The sequence below is a fragment of the Alosa pseudoharengus genome, unplaced genomic scaffold (genome assembly GCF_046254945.1).
Source record: "Alosa pseudoharengus isolate Yale_2024_CS ecotype anadromous, Long Island Sound unplaced genomic scaffold, YU_APseudo_1.1 YU_APseudo_1.1_scf_10, whole genome shotgun sequence".
NCBI lineage: Eukaryota > Metazoa > Chordata > Actinopteri > Clupeiformes > Clupeidae > Alosa > Alosa pseudoharengus.
The window spans coordinates 19,147,146-19,164,958 of record NW_027468565.1 but is presented as its reverse complement, the minus strand read 5'-3'; the positions used below and the strand labels follow the sequence as shown (position 1 = coordinate 19,164,958).

At 42.1% G+C, this 17,813-nt stretch overlaps 1 protein-coding gene across 1 annotated transcript; it reads right to left on the bottom strand.

Moving 5' to 3' along the window:
• Positions 1 to 45: 45 nt before the first annotated feature.
• Positions 46 to 17,730, bottom strand: nr2e3 (nuclear receptor subfamily 2, group E, member 3). The gene is made up of 10 exons (XM_076266694.1): positions 17,532 to 17,730; positions 16,690 to 16,840; positions 4,184 to 4,739; positions 3,414 to 3,564; positions 3,034 to 3,137; positions 2,388 to 2,648; positions 1,766 to 1,947; positions 1,180 to 1,420; positions 888 to 993; positions 46 to 674 (listed from the first exon to the last, which is right to left on the bottom strand). The coding sequence occupies exons 3-10, from the start codon at positions 4,275 to 4,277 to the stop codon at positions 542 to 544; spliced, it is 1,272 nt and encodes a 423-aa protein (XP_076122809.1). The 5' UTR covers positions 4,278 to 4,739; positions 16,690 to 16,840; positions 17,532 to 17,730; the 3' UTR covers positions 46 to 541.
• Between the last annotated feature and the right edge of the window lie 83 nt (positions 17,731 to 17,813).

Here is a 17,813-nt window from a genome sequence, read left to right as displayed (position 1 = left end):
CACCTCTTAAAAACTCAAAAAACAAGATTTAAAATGCACAATAAAGGCTTTTATTGATATTTACAGAAAAGGAATAAGCATGCTGCTTTGCATATATTTAGTCAATAGCAAAAAGTATCAAATCTCATTGCATCAAGAATGAATCCTGATTTGGTCATTTTTAAACAACAGACAAATTAGAAGAAAATGGACCAACGGTAATATTTTTTATTTTCTATAAAATATATTCATTTTTCTGCACAATAGCTACTCACAGTCTCTACATTTTGCATTTAGTAAGCAGAAATGCTTTGGCCAATACTGCTGTTTCTCCATTTTTTACACAAAAAGGTAAACAAAATCAACTACTAAATTAACAAATCCAACATTCAGATGTCACATTGTATTCACTGCCTTTTTGTGCCTATTTCAAATGTTTGAAATGACTCTTTGGAATTCCTCTGTCTTTTTATGCTCTTGGTTGTTGGTAGTGATGTCCATGAAAGAGAGCAGGAAGCCACTGTGTGGGCGGTGTCTCTCTCAGGTTGTGTGTGTGTCCTCTTCAGTTCTTGAACATGTCACAGAGCAGTTTCTCCATGGGCGTGTTTCCGATGGTGCGGTGGAAGAAGAGAAGCTCAATCCGCTCCGAACTCACAAAGTGCAGAGCAGGCAGAAGGAGCAGGAGTCTCCCAAACCTGGTCACACAAACAGACACAAGAGGAGAATAAAGATCTGTTTTATACTCTGTAATACAGTCATTTACAAAAAGTCAATTAATAAATTAATTAGGATCCCCTTTGGGATTCTGGTTATAAATATGATATATATGTATTATTATATCTGGTTATACACACTGTGTAAATCATCTCTTATTCAATGAGTTTTGTCTTTTGTAGTCCCCCACTCACCTGGCTGGCTGGCTGGAGTAGAGAGTGTGGATGTGCTGGCCCAGCATCACCTGAGCCTGGTCCTGCAGGTTCTCCACCTGCTCTGGGTCCTTCAGCCCTCGCGTCTCTGGGTATCAGGGAGAGACACAGCAAACAAAGGTTAGATGTGTGGAATAATGTATGTGCAAACATACATACAAAAGCACAAACACACATGCCCACTAAAACACTGTGCAGATGCACGCAAACACACTCACACACACACACACACTCACACACACACAGACTCATACAGATGGCCATTTCTCCTCACCTGGTTTGAAGAGGACGATAGCCTTGAGGCAGGCGAACTCGGTTGGGTCAACGGCAAGGTTCTTGAAGCGGGTGAAGACCTCCTGCAGCACCCTGAGGTCAGAGGCTGAGGGGCTGGTCTTGCCCTGCTGGGGGGAGGACAGATCCGGCAGGGAGAGCAGGGGACAGGTGTCCAGTGGCATGGACCACTGGATGGCGCACAGCAGGAACAGCTCGCTCCACGCCTCCTCCAGAAGAATCACCTGCAAAGCCCACACAAGAGACCAGATCAGTTTCATCCATGTGCTAAGCCCACACAAGAGACCAGATCAGTTTCACATTCATTTGTCACCATTTCCAAATTGATGGCCAAATGTACAAATGTAATATTTGTCTACAATATGATAAGTTATGGGCCTTTGATGGTAAATGTGTAGGGGTATGATTATTAAGTCAACCCTTAGTCAAACAAAAACAAATTCTTCTTTGATGTGAAATACATTTCAAAACGATGAAATAGAAAATTATTTATTTACTAACAAAGCATTCATGGGAATATCGCTGTATGTTCATGTTCACATCAGAGTAGAAGGCTGACGTCAGCTCACCTGGTCTCTGAAGGGCAGGTGGGAAAAAACAGGCAGGTTCTTGGCCCACTTGACGGACATGAAGAGCAGACGGGCGGAGGTCTCGTACACACTCTCCGGACTGCTGGAGGGGTATAGCGAGGTGTTGTAGTCTGGCGAGTTCCTCTCAGGCTCATTGCTGGTCACATCAATGTTTTCATCCACTGAGGGAAATATGAACAATATGATTAAACAAATATCAATAATCCAGTTTCCTGTTCTAAATGGATGATTCAGAGTGCCAGCAAATGATTTCCACACTATATTATTTACATGGTTTGTAATATTTACCCCTCAGAGCAAATAAAAACAAAGCAGTTGTAGCCCTTGATAATCAATGAAGACAATCAAGTCAGTATTTCTATATGTATTTATACAAACAAGCATTGCCCATCTCCTTCCCCGAATGCAGTCTCCTCACTGCCCTCTCCATCGCCCTCCCCTCCTCTCCTCTCCTCTCCACCTCCTCTTCTCTCCTCTCCTCCTTCTCTCCTCTTCTCCTTCTCTTCTCCCTCCCCTCCCCTCCTCTCCTCTCCACCTCCTCTTCTCTCCTTTCCTCCTTCTCTCTTCTCCTCCTTCTCTCCTCTTCTCCCTCTCTCCTTACCATCCTCTGGCTCCAGCTTGGCGCAGGTCTCGGCGGTCATGAGGCTGGCCATGAAGCGGTGTCCATTCTGGGGACTGGGGCAGCGCTGTGGGGCCGCGGCGGCGGTACTGATGCCTGAGGACGGCAGGTGTGCCCGGCTGATGACCGAGCAGGTGGAGGTGGGCTCGCGCGTGGTGGCCAGGTGCTCCTTCTCCGAGTCCACATCCAGTGAGTCCAGGCGCACCTGAGCCGTGCTGCGCGGCTGACGCTCGTTCTGCACAGCTGAGGAGAGGACGAAGGGAGAGAGAAAGACAGAGAGTCAGAAATGAAGAACAAAGATCAAATATGTATAATAGAGAAAACAAGTAAGTAAATGCCCAATGAGAAGAGGAGGAAAGTGAGAATAATGTGGAAAATAAATGACCGGTGAGAATAAGGTGTAGTTGAGTACAACAAAACATACCAATTTGTTTATTTCAAAGACCCTATAATACAAGTAATTGACAGTTGAAACCAGGGCTTTATAATCCTATATATTTCAAATATTGTATTATTTGAAATCCTGGGAAATGTCTAGGAATCTTGCATGGCTCAGTGTTCGGAATGCTGGTGGAAATGTGGCAGAGAGGACTGAGGAGGAGAGAAATCAGTTTGTCCTAAATCTCACCATCTTTGTTCATGCCAGCCTGAAGGCACTTCTTTAGGCGGCAGGCTTGGCACTGGTTGCGGTGGGCCTTGTCCACGGGGCACATACCTGTACCCGCCTGGCACCTGCAAGGACAAATGAGGACTCGGTGAGATCACATGACCAGCCACTTGCCTCACGTAGAGGAAGATGAGGCAAACATAAGCTCTGATTCATAGCTGTTATGAAACCGCTAAAGTACATAATGACCTTGATCTCCTTGAGCCATCAGAGGCTGCACATTGTCATAACACGTTCTCAGTCAAAGCTGTTTATGTTTAGATCATGGACACTGTGCAAAATAACTCCACTCTGCCCCCTCCTGGTGAAAATGATGTGTGTGCCACCCTTGTCGTCCTCACCTGTAGATGAGCTTCCGTCTGACGCTGCGCTTGAAGAAGCCGCTGCAGCCATTGCAGGCGTAGATGCCGTAGTGCTTCCCACTGCTGGTGTCTGCACACACTTTACACAGGAGGCCTGTGCTCAGGATTTTACCTGGCGCCGGGCTCTTACCTGGAACATAGGTGAGAAATACATTAGGCATTTGGCAATAGACCACCAAGTGTAACCGTGGACAACATTGCTTTATACTAAACATTACAAATGATCACCTAGATGTTTTAAAACTAAATGTATGAGTTATCAATTTTGAATAACCAAAAACCATCTGTAAATCAGTAAACACCCCCATCATGCCAATTTCCAACAGGATGTCTTAACAAGTATCTTGCTGGTAAATGTACCATATACCATGTATATATATATATATATATATATATATATAAATATATACATATATACACCATGTACTCTCTACCAGGGATGTAGTGGTAAAATGCCATGCGGTCGGATTTTTAAGAAAGGCATTCTTTTTTGATGATGTTGGAGGTTATTGTCCAATGTTTATAACAATACAAGTTAGGTTCCTAGAGTGTTAATGAATGTGGATTTTCAGTGTGATTTTGCAATTGGTGAATAAACTCTTTTGAGAGGTGGATAAACTCTAATAAGAGGTGTATAAACCTTTTGAAATTTCAGAAGTGGATAAACTGTGTTTACTTGCGTTTAGCTTCCACTATATACATTCCTCCTCTCTATCCCATATAGCACATAAGCCATGTGTTCCTCTCACCACGCAGGCTGTCGTCTGTGATGCTGCTCCGAGGGGAGTCCCTTGGAGAGCTGGATGGCACCATGGCTATCTTGGACATGTGGTCATCCATCATTTGGAGGAGAGCGTGCACTTCAGGCAGATAGTTCTGGAAGCTCTTTTCAGCCGTCCTGCTTGAGCGATGAGGCCAAGGATCTCTCTCCTGGGCGTTTCTTGTTTTCCTTTAAGTTTCCTCTTCAGTCGCCAAACAAAACTTTGCTTTCTTGCTCACAGTTTCTTTGCAAAACTATTGCCCAGAATAGTCCATTCAGATGAAGAACACAAAATAAGTGGGGAAAAAAAGAGTCAAAGTGCAACAGTGTTTTGCTTCTCTGAAAAAGACAAGTTCAGTCCGCTGGATGAGGTTAGGGATCCTGGTACCTCCTTCAGGTGTGATGAAGACTTGTATCCCTGAGTAGGCTCCTTGCTGTTGGCTATCCTTTGGTTGTGGTGTAGTGTGCTATGTGTGCTAGTGGAGGGGGTCCTGTGTCCAGTGATGACCGGGAGTGTCTGAGAGCCCAAGCCCGAGCGGGGCTCCCTAAAGGAGGAGGACAAGGAGATTAGCACCAAACGCTGTGTAAGCACATGCCTATTTGTCATCCTCTTAATCTTTACTGTTCATCTAGGGGTGGATCAATCAGTCACACACACACACACACACACACACTTACATACATACACAGCTCGGACTTAGCCACATCCTCAACAAGTGGAAAAACAGAAGAGCTAATGAATAGGGGAGTTGTGTGGTGTGGTGTGCTGCAGGATGGGGTGGGGTGATGGAGAAGGCTCTGTGCGCTCATCTTCAGATGTCTAAGTACTTTCTGAAGCCAAACAAAAGATAAGGCACACATTATTGTTTTTGAAAAATATAGCGTAGAGAAACAGATATGCTGGTTTATTTAGACTTTTAGACTCTGAAGGCCAAAAACCACGTCAAGAAATGAATAGTCATTTCTGACAGTGATCTCAAACCTGAAACATGTTGTACAATAGATTGATTGATTAAAAAAATCCGAGATAATATTATATGGCTGGTTGACTGGATGACTTCAATGCTCTCTTATCTGGGCTTCCGTTGGGAAAGCTGTGAAGATGAACACATTCACAAATGCATAACATCTGAAGATGTATAGACTGTGAAATATAGACATTTAAAATGTGTTTCTATGTTCCCCTTTTGCAGTAGCCAGATATCATACCAATTTCTTTATTTAATACAATTGACCAAGAAAGCCATTTCCAGGCAGAAGAACCCCATTGGTTAAATAGGAATGCACTATATGTAAAAATGTGGTATGACACTATGAATACTTTGGGACTTAACTGCATAGGCCCAAATAAGCCCCAAAATCATCAGTGATTAACAGTTGTGGAAATGAGAAAGTGAAGGCTACATCTGTGCAATTGCTCATGATAAGACCTCAAATGTAATGAGTATATCATCAACACTGTGTTTTGAATTTTGAAGTCCATATTTTGTCTTTAAGAACTTAACACATTACCAGTGTATGGAAATGGAATATATGACACTATTTAGTTTCAGAATTTTGCTTCACTTTTTGTAGTTTTATTCTAATCACAGCATGTTCTGCAGAGCCAACTTCAGAAGCTGTACTGGCTCTCAGAGACATCTTTGGCTGAAAAAGAGCATCTCCCATTCACATGTTGTCTCTCTCATGCTATTTCATCATTGTTTAATCCGCAACAGTGGACAGATGACACTATGAGTCATGCTAATCTACGTCAACTCCACCGTCCATGGCTGGAGTAATCAAACTCTCCACTGTGTTTTACATTAACTCATGTCTCATGTTAGCAGTTTCCAGTAGAATGCCATGATTGAGGCGCAACAGTTTACATTCATTTTTCTGAACATTGTCATTATTGTTATCCTTTGCTTTTGTCTTTATTGTTATCCCTTCTCTTAGTTATAAAACTATAGGAATAGCCTCCCTTCAATGCCTGTGCAGCTATCGCTGTCCCCCATAGGTACTGTGACCAGGCTGGAAAAAGAGAGGAGCAGGAAAAACAACAACCGTCCCCAATCAGCTAATAGGCTTAGGCTACCACATAACGTGTTCTGCTAAGTTAACAAAGACCCCAGGAGCACTTGGTGGATGGCGAGGGGGTCAGGGGATGAGGACGAGGGGGTGGGGTGGTCGGGTTGGTGGGCAGTAAGGGGCAAGAAAAACAATTAGCCACGGGCTGAGGAGAGAACTAAGGGGGCCTCTCCTCCATGAGTCTACCCCCCCCCCCACCCTCCCATGGCCATATGGTGGCTGCTGCTGTCTAGCTCTCAGTCACCCTAATTAGTGACCCCTGTGTGATTCGCTGGTAATTAGAGGGCTGAAGTCAGTGATTTGCTTTTTTCTTTTGATTTGTGCTTCTATCCTATTAGGAACTTATGCAGTGCCAGGTCACACACAAAAGCCAGACAGCAACACATGCCTTCTGTAGAGCACCACGACCCCCCAGCACCCCCACAGCACCCCCCAGCCCCCCAGCTTCCATGCACCTCGCTCTTTACAGCTCTCTGGTCAGAATAATGCCTCCGTGCCACCGATGACACTCGGTCTCAAAACAATGACAATTGAGTCAACAGTAACACCACTGTGCAACAGAGGGTTGAGGTCATTAACTTACAGTGTTTCTATATATAGACAGTGATTTAAAATTTGTTGACATGATAGCACACATATTTTTGGTTGTGCTCAAAGCGATTGCCAGTCTGCATTCAATCTTCCACACTTGTTTTCTTGTCACCAAGTCAAACCCTCAGATGGTTTTTTTTCTGCCCTGAAACTCAGATAATGATTTGTTCAAGACCTGATTGCTTTTGCTCCATCCATGCCCCCTTGTTAGTACTGGCTTCATTGTATCTCTTGGTGCTTAATGCCTTTAACAGAGCCCTCTCTGTTGGACTAAACTGGTGTGTAAAAAGATTAGAAATCCTGCTTAAGCGGGAGGTGCTGCCGGTTTTAGTGTGTGTATGGTGTGTGTGTGTGTGTGTGTGTGTGTGTGTGTGTGTGTGTGTGTGTGTGTGTGGTGGGGCTGGGGCTGGACGGGGGTGGCATCTGGTTTGGCAGACAGTCATTTGAACTCTGACCTGGAGGCCTGCTTTGACAGCGTACAGCCCCCAAGGTCCACAGTCCACATCCACAGGCCTGAGCAGAGCGGAGTGGAGGGTTCCCAGAGTCCCCGGGCCTCACTAATCTCCACTGCTTCTAATTGGGAAGAGAAGGAGTGAAGGTCTCCTCTGGTGTTCCCATACGTAAACTATACCCAAACAAAGCACCTTTTTGTTTTGGTCTGTTAGTGACCGTTGTCAGCATGTTGCTTTAATAGCAAGAGAGAAACAATAATCACAGCTACACTGAAGTTGTACAGTTAGTTTTTTTGCTTTTGTCCCAAGTCACTTACAAAACATTAGATAAAAACAGCCAGAGTATAAAAACAATCATATGAGAAGACAATTTATAAAACAATATTAATGTGTCCTCACAAGCCATAGAACTGACAGTGGCCATAATAGGGGAGTTGTGTTCAATCTCTTTAATTCAGTTTACTTTACATATCTTTTACATGTCTTTTACATATCTTTTACATGTCTACATGTCTTATCTGGAAAACCAGAAGAAACAGAAGAACAATATACCAGCTCAACTGCTCGTCCACTGAGTGTTCACTACATGGGTGTATAGCTATGAAACTGAAAGTATTGTGGCTTAAATGAGCAACTCTCAACTGCCCAAATGTATATCACAGAAACTATAGCAAATATATCAAGACCACAACATGCTGTATTTCAAGCTGTACCAACAAAATGAAGTGCCATAGTAATGGGATTCGAGACCTAATATATGACTGAAAGACAAATGAATAAAGAAAGAATTATTATTATTCATTTATCAATTTGACTTAAGATGAAAATCACATTTTAGGTCATATCATTGTGGAAACTGTAAAAGAAATAAAGTGCATAAAGTCTGTGAAGAACTGGATATACAGTTTTGTCATTGATTGAAAGACCCCTTCAGGTAATATCATTATACCAGGAATGAGTTGAAGAGAGTAGGCCTTATCATCTTACACATTTAACATCAATCTATTCATGAGTTCATTCTTCTTCTTTTTCTTTTTTCATGTGACTATGTCTGCTCTCACGTTTTGTTTCTAAGGCAATTACAGAGTCAATTACAACATATAAGATCAAAAATGTTGATAGATGTATGGGAAAACCTGATCATTGTGATGCATCAAGTACTAGATCTCCATCAAATGAAGCGCCCCTAGTGGCAGGAGTGTGTAAATGCCACCTGTCACAGCTCACCTGTCATTTAGCATGGTGACAGGCAGATCAGGTGTGTATTAACTCTGTTTATGTAATCGACAGGTGGCTCTGATGCAAAATGTCCCTGCTAGATTTTTAGGACAAGGCTTGCTTAGATGGGCAGGGCAGAGATTATGGCGAAACAATGAGATTAATTGTGGGGGTTTGCCCTGGAAATAGAATGATTAGACATGCTCACCAGATGTGAAATGTGCAGTAGCCTAATAAGTAAGGGACACATGAGGAGCTGGAGGTTATGGTAGTTGAGGAAAAGGAAGTTGAAATGTACATTTAAAAGATGAAAACTGATTTCTCATTCGATCTTGAGACACTTAAAGCTTTGAGGGCAAATAATTGAATTGAATTGAAAAAAATAAGAATGGCCAAACTTGACAACATCTCTCAAGCTTTGGCTAGTGTTGATGAACTTTACTCATCATTCCCATCTCCAGCTCTTAAAGACTACACACACAAACAGAATATGATTCACTCACCACAGATCTACATATCTACTCACAAGGGCCCAATATAAGATTTATGAATCAGGTGATTATCAGGTGATAAGGCTGGCAAGCTTTTAGCCCAACAAGCCCGCCAAACCGCCTCCTCTCGGCTTATACCTACATAAAAATGACGAAATTGTGACAATCATCTGGAGATTAACAGCGCCTTTAAACAACAGCGACCTCTATACCTCTAAATGTGATGAAAACTTTCCACAATAGACAGCTTTTTCAACAACCTTACATTTCCTCCAATCTGAACACAGTTATTAAATCCTAGCAATAAAACACCTAGACCAGATGGCTTTACCTCAGACTTCTATTAAGACATTGAGTTGAATTTTTCTCAGTGCTGAAACAATTTGGGTTCGACAATGCATTTATATCTTGGATTCAACTTCTGCATGTTCAACCCCTGGCTGCGGTGCCAATGGACAGCAGCCTGAATACCCCTTGGTATGGTACCCGTCAGGGTTGCCCCCTATCCCCTCTCTTCTTCACAATTGCCATAGAGCCACTTGCCATCTGGTTATTACTATACTACGTTATACCACTTATACTACACTTTTGTACAACCAAGATTAAACAACTTGTTGTTCAGAATTGTCTTTTTATTGGCAAAAATCAATAAAATGTGCTAAACAAAAAAAGATGAAAACTGACATCTAAATCAGTATAGTAGTGGCATTAAACTCCTCATGTGGCGTTCACATTTCTAGAAATGACTTCTTAACTGAAACTGCATACATGTATGTCCACTGTTCCTGACAGGGTGTTCCTCCAGCTGTTATTTCTGGCAACAACATGTAAAATGCATTTGGTTCTTCCTGAACTCACCTACTGGAGATATGTATTAATTGTATAGTCTATTTGATCAGTTATTTTGTTTATAGCTGTGTGCATTTACTCTGCATGAATGTCCCCAGGTGTGACCCTTATTGTTCTTACTACCCTGCTCTACCAACTGAGCCACAAGAACCCATCACAAATCTGCATTCTAGCAATGCCCGCCTCAAACATGCATCTTCATCCTCCTCAACAACAACCCAACCCCCACCGGCCATCCACGTCTGACACCTCCCAGGGGGAGTGAGGCGCTAAGGTGTTTAGGCTCTGATCTGTGCAGTGCTGACTGTGGAGCCCTGAGGCTTCCTCCTCCTCAGCCGCTGTTACATAACCGAGCCGCTCTAAAGCCCTCTCAGCATGCAGCATGGCCTCACCACCAGGGTCACAGCCTGCAGCCAGAGCCACCAGCAGCAGCCGGGATTAGCCTCTTACAGCAGGGCAGAGCCAGAGCAGACCCCACGTCAGCCAGAGATGCTGTTGATGCCAGCCCCCACTGATATGGAAGGGGTGCTCAGACACCCAACCCCCCCCCCCCCCCCCCCCCCAGGACAGAGAGACAGATTAGGTGTTCTGCTCCCTCAGGTGTTCCGTCCACCAGTCTGTCCATCCAATGGTCTGTGCATTTATCAGGACTGCAATGATCAGTGATGATACACGTCACAGTTTCCACACGAATTTGACAGAAGTATAGTGAAACATCTAATCGCTAAAAAGACAATACTCCAATACAATGCACCATTGGTGTGTGAGTGTATATGTGAAGGTATCAACTTGAAGGTAAAGCACTTTGAATGCTCAGTAACGTTAAAGAAAAGCGCTCTATGACTTCAGTATCCCAGTTATAAGGCTTATCCCGGTTTTTTATCATATTTGAGATATGGTGTTTAAATGAACACAGAGAACCCTGGTTATTAATATCCCAGTATACATGATGAATACTAGTTACCCGGTTACAACAATAAAGTTGTAATAGATTCCCGGAGTACTCCACCTGCATAAACGGGTTACTCAAAACCAGGATAAGAGATTATCCGGGGGTTTTGAAATCGGGATATGATGTTTACATGTGCAAATACAGAATCGGGATAATTAAAAATCCCAATCATAACCGGGATACTGAAGTGCATGTAAACACAGTCTATAAATGTACACAATTTAGCATTAGTTAAGTATTAGTTAAGCATTAACAAACACTTAAATGTTTTCAACATTAACAATGTACACATTAGGAATTCATAATTTATAACCAAGGAAAACACACCGATAACCAGGGGCGCCTGCAGGAATGAATGCTATGGTACCCATCTACAGTCACCTGTAGGAATGAATGCTATGGTACCCATCTGACACCTGTAGGAATGAATGCTATGGTACCCATCTACAGACACCTGCAGGCGCGCCTGTTGATAACACCTACTAAATAACAAACAACACTCTTGACTCTATTAATGAGGAAAAGCACATTTGTTTATCTTTAAGTAAACACACGTAATAATGATAAATAATGATGTGTTTGTTAATGCTTAACTAATACTTAACTAATGCTAAATTGTGTACCCTTATTGTAAAGTGTTACCGGTAAAATTATAATTAGAAGTGAATGTGAAATTTAATGTAGGTATGAAGAATGTTTAAATTAGAGAAAGCAATTTTATGCACAAAGAGTATGAGTTGAGTGAGTCACTGAGAATCTTTGTGTTATATTTTCAATTTAATGTGTGTGCTGATTTGATTCAATATTTCTGACGCAAGTTCCAAAGCACATCTGAAAGCTCTCCTGCCTTTCCATGAACTGCTCATCCTCTATACACACACACGCACGCACAAACACACACACACAAACACACACAAACACACACACACACACACACACACACACACGTACAGTAGACACATTACCCTCCTCTCTGTTCTCCACTCCTTCCCATCCTCTACACACACACACACATACACTCACTCACATGTATGTACACACGCATCAATCACCCCTCCCACACACACTCACACACACACACCCTCCCCTTTCTGCCACACCCTGACCTAGATCTCTGATAGTAAACAGCTGCTGCCCGGCTGAAGTGGTGCTTCCATCAGCAGAATGTGTACCCAGGGTGGGGCTGGGGTTGGGGGGGTGGGGGGTGGGCAAGGGGAGGATAAGTGTCAGATTGCTCCTCTCTTTAGCCTCCTGACAGGACTCATCGGCCGTAAGATTGTTTAGGAGATCCCACATACGCGCACGCGCGCGCGCGCATGGCGCATGGCGCACGGCACACACACACACACACACACACACACACACACACACACACACACACACACACACACACACACACACACTCCACCATGTAGCTGCCACAAGCTGCACAATTAAGACACACCTCAACCCGTGTGTCTGATCAAACTCAATTTTCTCAGGTCAGTCCCACACAGACCCATTAAGAACCCTGAATTTCCACAAATTAAAGTGGGTCCTGACCTGAGCAAGAGTGTGAGAGAGGGGTCAGAGAAAAACTTGGAAAAAATCAGTGGTGCACACAGTGACATATTAAACAGATCTATGGGCTTTTTTCTTAAAAACTATGGCAATATTGAAACAAAAATATCTTGCCACAATTAATTTTCATGCACTGTATAGCAGTATGGTCTTCTTCATAAATGCAATTGAAATGAGCAACATCCTCAAAAATACAGCAAAATAGAATATGACGATACGATAATGTTCCATCAGTCCATTGTGAGAGCGTTGAAATGTCCTTGAAGGCAAGTTCACAGAAGTTCACATCTCCGTGCTGCCATCTAAGCCTCTTTGTGTATAATCTCTTTGAATGTCAGCTATTGTCAAAGAGTGAGATTAACTTTTTAAGATGTGTTGCAGGTAGCTTTCCTCGTGCTCATGACGAGCACAAACACATGAGGAGTTTAATGAAAATCTGAAGAACCGCAACGCACAGCACAATACAAAAGGAAATCACAATGTATCATTATGGAAATTCACATGTACCAGAGATGGAGACAAAATGGTGGTCTTCTATGGCAAGCCGATTGAGCATTTATTCAGATATCTTGATATCAGGCATAATTGTCATGTACATGCAAGCCATTTCTGTCAACTAGTTAACTAGTGAGCCATTTCTGTGTGAACTAGTTAACTAGTGACAGCCAAAATGCTCACTAGTTAACTAGTAAGGTCAAAATTTTCTCTAGTTAACTAGTTCATATGTTTCATATCTTACTAGTTAACTAGTAATGCTCAGCATGTTCACTAGTTAACTAGTGGACACTGAAATGTGCACTAGTTAACTAAAAACTTCTATATTTTACTAGTCAACTAGTAAGGTACAAAAATGTTTACTAGCTGACTACTAAATGTAAAATTCCCACTTGTTAACTTCTATGTAATTTGGCCAGCCGCTTGAGCATTTATTCTGATATCTTGATATCAGGCCAACATGCAAGCCATTTTTGTCAACTAGTTAACTAGTGAGCCATGTTTGTGCACACTAGTTAACTAGTGACAGCATAAATGCCCACTAGTTAACTAGTGAACACATATTAGCTTCACTAGTTAACTAGTGAGAACCAGAAATGTCCACTAGTTAACTAGTAAAGGCCAAAATCCATACCAGTCAGCTAGTTTAAGGCTTTTGGGTCTCACTAGTTAACTAGTGACAGCCAAAAATGTGCACATGTTTACTAGTGAAGACAAAACTCCTCACTAGTTAACTAGTTGGAGTAGGTCAATGTCACTAGTTAACTAGTGAACCATAAATGGCTTACTAGCTAGCTAGATGAGGCAGCAGGCTCACTAGTTAACTAGTTGATGCATCCTTTGTCCAAACTAGTTAACTAGTGAGGTCATAAATGTATACTAGTAAACTAGTTGAAGCCTAAATTCACACTAGTTAGCTAGTGGCGCAGAATTCAAATTAGGAGGCGGAGAACTCTGGAAATTGAGGCTTTCTATTGGCTCCATATGTCCAAATAGAACATGACAACCAATCATAGCGCAGAATTTCACAAAATCCCACCCACAACATTTGCATGTGGCACACAACATGCTGGCCAAAGGAACTTTAACTAGTAAACTAGTGGCTTCAATGTGACACTTACATGTAAACTAGTGAAGGCATAACTGCTCACTAGTTAACTAGTGAAGACACAAATGCCCACTAGTTAACTAGTGAGGTGTTTTGCCTTCACTAGTAAACATGTGCACATTTTTGGCTGTCACTAGTAAACTAGTGAGACCCAAAAGCCTTCAACTAGCTGACTGATATGCATTTTGGCCTTTACTAGTTAACTAGTAGATATTTCTGGCTCTTACTAGTTAACTAGTGAAGCTAAAATGTGTTCACTAGTTAACTAGTGAGCCTTTTGGCTCCCACTAGTTAACTAGTGTGCATATTTTGGCCCTCACTAGTTAACTAGTTCACACAAACATGGCTCACTAGTTAACTAGCATGCCTTACATGTACATGACAATTATGCCTGATATCAAGATATCAGAATAAATGCTTAATCGGCTTGCCATAGACTTCGGGAGAACCAAGAGCAAGGCACACACCAACCTCCACATCAGTGGTGCTGAGGTGGAACGTGTCTAGCTTTAAGTTCCTTGAGGTCCACATCACAGAAAATCTTTCTTGGTCTCTCAACTCCTCCAGTCTGGTGAAGAAGCACCTTCACTTCCTACGGACCCTTAAGAAAGCACACCTATGTCATAGAATTCTATCAGACTTCAACCCCTGTACCATTGTGAGCATACTCACTAACTGCATCTCTTTATGGTATGGTAACTGCAATGCTGCCGACCGCAAGGCACTAAGGGTAGTGAAATCTGCCCAAAGGACAATTGGCTCCCAACTCCCCTCCATCCACAACACATATCATCAACTTTTCACCCTACTTCCATCTGGCAGGCAATACAGGAGCCTGCGCTCCCGCACCAGCAAGCTCAGGTACAGCTTCTTTCCACAGGCTGCAACACTGCTGATCAAAACTACACCTCCTGTCTAGCCATTGCACTTTAGCTGTTTACTTGTTTACCTGTTTACATTTACTGCACTGCATTTACTTATACTCTCTGTAACCCTCTATACTCCTTATCTGTCACTGTAGACATGTCATCTGGAAAACCTATCTAACTATACACTGTTGTACATAATTAATCTATCGTCTACATAACTACACAGAATACTAACCTGCACTTTGGTATTTAATGCTTTCTTTGGTACTTCTGGTTGGATGTCAACTGCATTTCATTGGCTCTGTACCAGTAGGCCTACTCTGCTAATTTAGCCTGGATGCCAGCCCAATTTAGCCCCGCCCACAACATTGGAGGTCAGGAAGTTCGGTCTGGACTTGTTCCGTCGTTGAGCAAATGCCCGAACCAGAGCTGCTCGGAGTCACGGTTCAGACCAGAACTCCAGAAGGGGTTTGTTCAGAGCGGAAAATGCAACTGTGTTTGACAGAGGACAGATGTAGGTTGCTAGTGACAAAATATTAGCTTTCAGTATGGTACGGTGTCTTTTTAAGTGCCATTTAAATAAAGTTAGATTTCGCTATCATGTCTGTTGTACAAGATATTGACAGCGCAATAACCAGAAAACAATGTTAAGACATTTGTGGAGAAGAAGACGGCATTTGTGAAGAAGAACCCCTGTTGAAACACGCACCATAATCACATCCCAATGGAGCAGTATCATACTCTAATTCTGACTAGAATTGAGTATGACGACGTCAGGCTACTGCTAATAGACAATAATTGAATCTATTATAATCTAAAAAAAATAAAATAAATGTGCGTTTATAATCCATGTGGACTATATCTCAATGAGATATTCAAGCATTTTAATGAATAAATGACATGTTTGTAAGATCACTGCATTGACGCATTATTGTGTGTCTAGATTTCATACACAAGGTTAATGTTTTTAGTTCACTGTCCCTGCTGAAATAAATAAATTACAATTACAATATGTTCCCTTTTATCAGGAAGTGGCTAATTTACTTGAAAATGCCCGCTTGCTCATCCATTTCTTATAATGGTGAGAACTGAATATTCAGAAAATGAAGACGAGTAATTGCATGATTGAGAAGAAAAATGACAAACTCCTAAATGGAACTGAATCATTCATTGTTTGTAATTCTCATGATCCCTTCCCAGTTTCTAAGACCTAAACTGTAATTAGCTGTAGTTGTAATCTTTGTAATAATAGTTAATTATACATTCAAGAAGCCAGATGGTGGTCAAATGCTTCCATGAATAATGAGAAACACAGTATTACGCATCTGGGTTCTTTGGATTAGCAGCTTTGCAGCACAGAAGGTAACATATGTGTGGATTAAACTATCCTTAACACAAGTCAGTGGAATAACACATCCATCGACTTGGCAAGTATGCAAAAGCAATTAGATCATTAGACTGTACTAACTTTGTGATCAGTATGGGGAATTAGAAAAGAACCTAAAAAAGATTTTTTTGTGAAATCCTGAGTGTCATTTTATCTGTAGGATCTACCAATGCTCTGTAACTCACAAGATTTGTTAATACTTTTTAATATAGCCTACTTAATTCATTATCACCTTTAGAATATACAGTAGAGGAATTTCCCACAATTTAACCGTCAAGACCTGTCACAGAGACGAAGATGAAAACATGCCACTGTCCCCACGGTTTGTGCCACAAGGTCACGTTTAACAGAAAGGAAACACATTTCTCCCCCTTTCCCCCAACACACACACACACGGGTCACTATGTGGTCTGTCCCCTTCCCTGGCCTCTCTGACTGCTGAGCTGGCTTTACCTGCTGTGGTGGGGGTTTCTGGTCAACACACACTCCCCTTTCTAGGAATCAGTGAGGGGCACGAGCAGGAGTGTGTGTGTGTGTGTGTTGGGGTACGAGTAGCAGTGCCTCCAGAGATTATCCATCCCACTACCATCTGGTGCCAGTGCTCCTGTAATCCAGGCAATGAGAAAAATCAATTGTCTAAGTAAATATCAAAGACATGTAAGCTCATTTCAACAATTAAACAGTGGTCAGATTGGAGTTAAAGGCCCGTGTAACTGCTGAACAAGGCCTTCCATTGTGACTAAGAACAGGTTGCTGAATGGACACATCATGGATGGACAAGCAGGACGATGTCAGGCAGCATTCAATGGTGCAATATGTACATTTATTAGTTTAGTTTCACAGAAAATGCATTAAATAAGTAAAATCAATAAATAATAAATCAAATCATTTAATTAATAAATCAAATCAAATTTAAAAAAAAATCTTTTTCAGCAAACAAATATTAGTTTCTTCAAATGAATTCAAGCACATTCAAAATAACGGCAATATTTTAAAATGCTGTTATTTAGGACTTGACTTCACTGCAGTGCTTTTGAGCTCAAAGACAAATCAACTCATTAGTTTAATTAAGTGCATCGCTGTGCTGGCCATGTAAGAGAGGCCTGAACCTTCAGGTTTATCTTGGTCGGGGCCGTATCATCTTGATGTCCATGACGCTTTGTCTGTGGTGCTCAGGTATAAAACCCCAGGGAGATAATAGGATCGGGCATGAGTGATGCGTCTAGTGAGACAGGATTGGCCTGGCAGCCAGGGTGTGTGTGTGTGTGTGTTTAATTAAACGTGGACATTCTTACACAGGAGCGTGCCGGTCGGCAATCCGTCTCGATGACTGTACAGGTACTGATTAGTGGAAAGATGACGGTGAGGCAGCTGAAGTGAGCGAGTCCTGGAATGATTTGGGTGATCACAGAGCAATTAGCTGATAGATCCTTTCACTACACTCAATCATAACATAGTGCATTTCACTACACTCAATCATAGTGCAAACACAGTAAACATCACTCAATCATAACATAGTGCAAACACAGGAAACATCCAAAGACTTGTGATCTTGTTCTTTGGAGAAAGGCATTAAA

Coding starts and splice junctions, on each gene's coding strand:
- nr2e3 (XM_076266694.1), bottom strand. CDS start 4,277: ATGATGGATGACCACATGTCCAAGATAGCCATGGTGCCATCCAGCTCT. Junction 3,138..3,413: donor AGACGGAAGCTCATCTACAG/GTGAGGACGACA, acceptor TTGTCCTTGCAG/GTGCCAGGCGGGTACAGGTA. Junction 1,421..1,765: donor ACCTGCCCTTCAGAGACCAG/GTGAGCTGACGT, acceptor TGGGCTTTGCAG/GTGATTCTTCTGGAGGAGGC.